Genomic DNA, 8,109 nt, shown 5'->3' on the forward strand with positions numbered 1-8,109 from the left:
CGCAATTCTGACTTTATATCACGCAATTGCAACTTTAGATCACACAATTCTGACTTTATATCTCGCAATTCTGACTTTATATCACGCAATTGCAACTTTAGATCACGCAATTCTGACTTTATATCTCGCAATTCTGACTTTAGATCACGCAATTGCAACTTTAGATCACGCAATTCTGACTTTATATCACGCAATTGCAACTTTAGATCACGCAATTCTGACTTTATATCTCGCAATTCTGACTTTATATCACGCAATTGCAACTTTAGATCACGCAATTCTGACTTTATATCACGTAATTCTGACTTTATATCACGCAATTCTGACTTTATATCACGTAATTCTGACTTTATATCACGCAATTGCAACTTTAGATCACGCAATTCTGACTTTATATCACGTAATTCTGACTTTATATCACGCAATTCTGACATTATATCTAGCAATTCAAAGAAATAAGGACAGAATTGTGAGGTGTAAACTCGCAATTGTGAGAAAAAAAGTCGCAATTACATTTTTTATTTTTCATTCTGTGGCGGAAACAAGCTTCCATAGTTTTGGGCAAATCAAATGAAAGGAATAAATGTAAAAGTTTTTATCTTAGCTGTTTATGGTTGTTTAATGTTCTCTGCTTGTGTGTGTGTGTGTGTGCAGGCTGGAGCTTCAGTATGGGTTCAGCGTATCAGTTCCACAGTTGGCGTGTGTTTGTGGTGGTCTGCGCGCTGCCCTGTGTCTCTGCAGTCGTTGCGCTCACGTTCATGCCGGAGAGTCCACGCTTCTACCTGCAGGTAATGAAAGTCTGCATGATCACACGTGTGCCTAAGCTCTCCTCTCACCTAAGCTAACGCTACGCCTACGTCAGTCGCCAGAACTCGACTCTCTCGTGAACGCTCGGATATCCGTTACTGGAAACTGGTGATTATAGCTTAGAAAGTTATAATTATGGATATTTTATTACACTTCACTTCAAAAGGCCTTCATAACCCCCTGGTTAATGAACTTTTATGATGGATGGATGCGCTTTTTTGGGCTTCAAAAAAATGTTACCATTCACTCCTGTGATAAAGTTTGGAAGAGCCAGGATATTTTTTAATATAACTCTGATTGTGCTTGGCTGAAAGAAGAACGTCATAGTACACTTAGGATGGCTTGAGGGCGAGTAAATCATTTTTGGGTGAACTATCCCTTTAATACCAGGAAAACAAAGAACATGAAGGGAAGGAACACAGCTGACCAATTTAAAGGGCAAAAGAACTACAAAATAGAAACAGGAAACTAAATCAAACTAAACATAAAAGTCCAAATGAGAAACAACATGTGAAAATTGTAGTTTTCATCTCTGAATTATTATTTAAATCTGAGGAAAACAGTCAGGGCTAATGTAGTACAATAGTGTTTGCCTGCAATTTATAAACTGTATCATCGCACGGTTCTATATATAAAGTTTGATGTATGTCTAACTTAAAGGAGTAGTTCACTTTTAAAAAAAAAACTTTTGCTGATAATTTACTCACCCCCAAGATGTCCATGTCTTTCTTTCTTCAGCCGAAAAGAAATGAAGGTTTTTGATGAAAACATTCCAGGATTTTCTCCATATAATGGACTTTACTGGTAACCAAACGGGTCAAGGTCCAAATTAGAGTTTCAGTGCAAACTGCAAACTGTTCAAAGGGCTTTAAACGACACCAGACGATGAATAAGGGTCTTATCAAGCGAAACGCTCAAGCGAAAGTAAATAAAAAACGTTGTAAGTTTTATGAGCACAAATACTCGCCGTGCTCTGTTCTGTGATGAGCGTTCGTGACTCTCCTGTTCAAACTCGTTCGAGTCATGACTCGAAGGGTCTTTGATAAGACCCTTATTCATTGTCTGGTGTCGTTTAAAGCCATTTGAAGCTGCACTGAAACTGTCTTTTGGACCTTGAACCTTTTGGTTCCCAATGAAGTCCATTATATGGAGAAAAATCCTGGAATGTTTTCATCAAAAATCTTAATTTCTTTTCGACTGAAGAAAGAAAGACATGGACATCTTGGATGACATGGGGGTGAGTAAATTATCAGCAAAAGTTTTTTTTAAAGTGATCTACTCCTTTAATCCACATTACAGTATATTCACGATATGAAGCGATACTACTGTATATAGTGTTATATGTTTATATCGTTACAAAATGTAACTAATTATCGGCCAGCTCTAATCTGCCAAATGTGACTAAAGGCATGAAGATATTATTAATATTAGCATCATGATTTTCTGTAAAGCTGATTTGAAACAATGTGTCCTGTGAAAAGCGCTGTACAAATAAATGTGACTTGAGGTTGTGTTTTATCTGTGCACACTCTCATCTACAGATGGGAAAACATGACGAGGCGTGGATGGTGCTCAAACAGATTCATGACACTAACATGCGTGCGCGTGGAGAGCCGGAGAAAGTCTTCACTGTGAGTCACACACACTCCCGTCCTCTCTCATACATCAACACACACTCCACCAGCAGTGGGTTAACGAGACCGACCACAGCTAAGCAACTTGACCCTTGACCCCACACACTCAAACCGTTGCACTGGGAACGTCACGTCTCTCTGTCTCCACCTGCAGGTGAACCGGATCAAGATCCCGAAACACCTGGATGAGCTGGTGGAGATGCAGTCGGAGTCGGCAAACCCTGTGCTCAAAGTCTTATTCCGGATCAAGTGTGAACTGCACGGAGTGAGTGAACGAACCCTTAGATCTCCTGTACACACACACACACACACACCATGTGCCATGGGATTCATTAATGCAGACTGTGTTTCTAAGGCAGTTTACACCAGCTCTTAAACGTTTGGGGTCAGAAAGATTTTTAAATGCCTCTGAAAGAAGTCTCTTCTGCTCACCGAGGCTGCGTTTATTTGAGAAATACAGTAAAATATTGAAATTCAGTTTAAAATGTAATTCCTGTGTCATTACTCCAGTCTTCAGTGTCACATGATCATACAGAAATCACTCTAATATGCTGATTTTGTGCTTAGGATATTTTTATATATACTGTATAGGCTGAAATCAACTTAATCTGGATCAACTTTATTGGCCAAGTATGCAAAACATACAAGGAAGGAATTTGTCACGGGTATAAGGTGTCCCACACGTACATGCAATGTATTATAATAGTTGCAGATTCCAAATACAGTGCTTAGCAGACAACACAACAACAGCAAACATTAATCATCTTTGCCTTTGCATTTCTTAACTGTGTGATGAAATTAAATCATTTTATACATAAATCACATATGTTGTGCACTTTAGGCATTACTTGACTGTGTGTCTGTGTGTGTGTGTGTGTGCAGATCTGGCTCACGTTCATGAAGTGCTGGGATTACCCCATCAGGGACAACACTGTGAAGTTGGCCATCGTGTGGTTCTCGCTGTCGTTTGGGTGAGACCGTTTGGCTCTAATATCCACTGTCTGATTGGCCGGCTCGTCCCCTGATTTACGACCCCTGTAGTTACACACATTATCACCCAGCGGAGCCCTGATTATAGTGATCAGTGATAACACAGTGTTTGCATAGCATTTAGAGTACAATATCATCAGATTCTATTCTATTCTATTCTATTCTATTCTGTTCTATTCTATTCTATTCTATTCTATTCTATTCTATTCTATTCTATTCTATTCTGTTCTATTTGTGTGTCTCAGTCTTGTTCTGCTCCTCTCTGGCACTGTAATGAAGTGTAGTCTCTATAATCACCATGTTTTAAGTAGCTGCCTTGCAGTGACTAGGCCCTGGGGTGGAGCTGCATGAGGGGGACTAGTCTCAGTTTAATTATTGTATTTATTGAAGCTTAAGCCTGGATGGATGGGCTCAGAGACAGAGCTCTGTAGGAGGGCTTATATCCACACTCTTATGCATGTAACAATCCAATTTACTCATGAAATCACACTAAAAACTCCTTTGGCCTGGCTATTCTTGGACATTCTATTCTATTCTATTCTAAAACCAATAATTCTATTCTAAAACCAATAGCGCCACCCAGCAAACACAGAACGTTCCCCTAACATTCCTGAATGGTCCCATGAGGTTATTTTAAGAACGTTATAGGAACGTTCCATGTAGGTTATTTTTAGGTTCCATTTTTATAACGTAAGGAGAATGTTCCGGGAATGTTCCCTTAACCTTAAGGGAAAGTTCTAGGAATGTTCTGGGAACCAAAAACTAACGTTCCCAGAATGTTCCCAGAACCTAAATTTGTTTACTGGACAGCTCTAAAACTCTAACCGCAACTCTATAGTAAGTGCATGTAGTTAATTAATATTACTCAGTACTTATTTGAGTAAGTAAATGTAACTACGTCACCTTAAAATGAAGTGTAACCACCTTAATAAAGTCATGTCTTCACTCTGGCACAAACTCAAGCTCTCAGACTACAATACAAAATAAAAGCAGATTCACACACACACACACACACACTAATTAAAGAGTGAACAGATGCCTCTATCGCTGCTCGCTGTCAGACTGAAGCCCACCGCTGAGGAGCAGAAATTAATTAACTAAGCACCGGTGTCACCACCTGTGTCACACACACACACACACACAGAGTAAACAGCACCTCACCGAGCCCTCAAACGCCACCGCTCTGACCTCATGTGCCGCTGATGACATCACTTCCTGTCCACAGTTTCTACGGTCTGTCTGTCTGGTTCCCTGACGTCATCAAGCACCTTCAGGCGGATGAATACGCTTCCCGCGTGAAGATCCACAACAACGAGAGAACCGAAGATTTCACCTTTAATTTCACGCTGGAGAACCAGATCCATAAAAACGGAGTGTTTATCAACGACAGGTGAGTCTGAGTCTGCGCTCTCATTCACATAATAATCATATTATTCTCATATATGCACTTGTGTTACATTTAATGTATGTACTGAATATCACCTTCAGAGTTTCTTCCATTCAAAAATAGACACCATTTAGTTTCTGATGGCATGTTTCAGCCTCTACGTGGAAGTCATTTTGCTGTTTTATGATAGTACGAGCCTTTTAATAAATGTGGGAAATTTTTGTTGCTTAATGTCAAACCATGACAGTGTTAAGTTAACAGCTATAGTTTTAAATTTAAATGTTTTTGTCATTTTTAAAGCTACACTGTGTAACTCTTTTAGTTCATTCTTAGCTAAAAACACAGTTCTTTCAAAAATATATGTGCTCATTAATGTATATTTACTTCGTTCAAGTAATAAAGTATTCTCGTGAGTGTATAATATGCCATTGAAAATGCATACGGGTAAGGGGTTCTAATGTCGGTCGCCATGTTGCCCCTCCATCTTGAAAGTACATTAGCCAAAGAGGGACATACCCGTTAATTCAAGCTTCGTCTTTCGCGTTTACGTTTGAGTTAACACTCATGGACGAGGTCGAACTGGAAGCCATGTTAATCTTGGACTACATTGGCCACCGTAGGAGTTAAAACGAAATCGGAATCGAGAGGAACAGAAACTAATATTCACTGGATGGTCATATACCTTTTCACCACTAGATGGGGGTAAAAATCACACAGTGTAGCTTTAATTAGATTTAATTTAAAGTATGTCTATAATTCTTTCATTCAATTCATTAATTTGAGTCATTTTAGTTGAGCGATTTAAGTTGAACTTAAAAATGTGATAAATAGCTCAAATAAAATGTATTTTTCATTTTTATTTTGTTTCATGTAACAAAAATGATTTTATAGGTTTTAGTTTTAGTTAACTATTATCGCCCTGGATTACATGCACATCATGTTTCCGATATGAATTAGAATTTGGCAATTTTCGGTACATTTTTTGGCAGTATTGAGTCATGAAACACTGCAATCCAGCTGCAATATTGTGATTTGCCTGTTTTAATGAGAAATTAGTAGCATGTAAACTTGTTCGGAAAATCCAATGAGAGGAAGTATATGCAAATGCTCAGTCTGCAGGGAATTGTGGGAACTGTAAGATTGTTTGCCAGGTGTTTTCCTTTGGATTATGCTGGAGCACTGTCTTTAGGAGGATAGTCCTGCTCATTTCGGAATGGCGTTTGCTGTAGATGTTGATATGTAAATGTATACGCTCATATGTTAATGAGCTCATGGTTAGAAATCAAACTCTTATTTCAAAAGAGCAAGAAGAATCCCTTTGATAAAAACGAGAGTTCACTCTGAGAGCTCGTTCTGTGGCGTCGCCTTCGTTCTTCAGATCAAATCTAGAGCTAAACTACATGTGTTTGCAGAAATAGAGCAGATCGTGAGTCTTCAGCTGAGGTCAATGTTTGCTTTCTGTGTGTGTGTGTGTGTGTGATTGTTCTCTGCGGTCTGGTCGCTCCCTCATAAATAACGTCCCAGTGTGTGTGTGCAATGTCTCATCCAGACACAGGGCCAGGAAATTAAAACACCCTTATCTCTCTCCTCTCCTTTTCTCTTTCTGTCCTCTCTCTTTCTTTGTGTTTATTATGACCGTCCACTCCTTCTCTTTCCTGAAGCAGAAGAAGCTTTTATCGTATTGTTGGAGAGTCCAGCTCCTGTGACACACGCACATACTCACACGCACACACTCACATACAAACACGAATATGATTTATAATGAGAGAACTCAACAGATGATAGAAACTGAATGGAGACACGTGTGAGTCCATCATTTAACCCTGTGCTCTCTAGAGGAAGCAGCTGAGATGTGAAAGATCACATGACTGATTCTTGATGTGTAATACTTGTTCTCATTATAAGTGAAGGAGTGATGAAGCTGAGTATTGAGCTCTCGTGTGCTTTATTCCAGGTTTATTGGGATGAAGTTTAAGGCGGTGACTTTCATCGACTCCAGCTTTCAGAGCTGTTACTTTGAGGACGTCAGCTCCATCGGGTCCGTCTTCAGAAACTGCACCATCATAGACGGCTTCTTCTATAACACAGGTACCAGAGCGCCCGAATATACACTTCAGGTCTGACAGGTGATTCAAACAATCATCTTTTGGTGTTTATGTCATTTATCTCAAACATATATAAAAAATATTTTTATAAAATAAATAAAAGTATAAAAAAATAAAAGTATATTAAATTACTTCAATGTATACTATTTTATATTAAAATACACACAATTATAGTTTCAATTATTATTTCAAGTTTTTATATTTTAATTTTAATGTGTTCTAATATTCTGTATATGTATTTATATTTATTAAATATTCTTATTTTATTTTAATATATTTTTATTAATAAAAAAATAAAACATAAATTATAATTAAATTATAAAAATATACATTTATATTTTTAATGCAATAATAAAAATATTACATTATGTGTGTGTGTGTGTGTGTGTGTGTTTGTATATATATATATATATATATATATAATTTTATAAAAATATATAAATTATATGTATATTTAGTAAATATAAATACATATAGAGTATTTAGAACATATTAAAATATAATTTATAAATAATACAAACTATACTTTTATTTTAAATATTGTGTGTGAGTGTGTATATACTATCTATATATAATGAAAAATGTTCAATATAAATTATAATTAAATTATAAAAATATACATTTATATGTTTAATACAATGATAAAAAATTATTACATTATTTATATATATATATATATATATATATATATATATATATATATATATATATATATATATATATATAGATATTAGGGCTGTCAGTTAAACACGTTACTAACGGCATTAACGCAAACCCATTTTTTTATCGCACGATTAATGGTCTTTTTGGCCTAGCAAACTTTTTAGCTTTCTTTCACATGCTTTTGCAACAGGACGTGGCATGCGTGCGCTGCGCTATGAAACCCATTCATTTCAATGGCTTGCGCCGCACAAGGACGTTTTGTTGCTTCGTCGACCAAAGCACAAGCGGATCTAGCTAGACCAGAAACAAAACAACAGGCACGCCGCACACACTCGTTTGGGCTTGCGAGCCGGCCAAATAGTTGGTTAACGTTTTGAGTGGATGACGAGCGTGAGACGCCGAAATGGATGCCAATAAGATTCTGAATGGAAAGTTTACTTTTAAAAAGTTGCCAAATGATTCAAGACCAAATGACAAGACCAAATGATCTACGTGTTTTGTTGTTGTGAACTGAGCTATCATC

At 37.2% G+C, this 8,109-nt stretch overlaps 1 protein-coding gene across 2 annotated transcripts in view; it reads left to right on the top strand.

The window, feature by feature from the left end:
- The window catches only part of LOC120471237 (synaptic vesicle glycoprotein 2C), a 59,708-nt gene that overhangs the window by 43,730 nt on the left and 7,869 nt on the right, over positions 1 to 8,109 (top strand). For both annotated transcript variants that reach the window (XM_089123607.1, XM_089123606.1), the window contains exons 5-10: positions 655 to 788; positions 2,349 to 2,438; positions 2,596 to 2,706; positions 3,324 to 3,412; positions 4,657 to 4,821; positions 6,773 to 6,906. In XM_089123607.1, the coding sequence (XP_088979733.1) occupies positions 655 to 788; positions 2,349 to 2,438; positions 2,596 to 2,706; positions 3,324 to 3,412; positions 4,657 to 4,821; positions 6,773 to 6,906 (723 nt within the window). The remainder of the gene's footprint in view (positions 1 to 654; positions 789 to 2,348; positions 2,439 to 2,595; positions 2,707 to 3,323; positions 3,413 to 4,656; positions 4,822 to 6,772; positions 6,907 to 8,109) is intronic.

This window comes from Pimephales promelas, chromosome 19 (assembly GCF_988280905.1).
Source record: "Pimephales promelas chromosome 19, fPimPro1.hap1.1, whole genome shotgun sequence".
Lineage (NCBI taxonomy): Eukaryota > Metazoa > Chordata > Actinopteri > Cypriniformes > Leuciscidae > Pimephales > Pimephales promelas.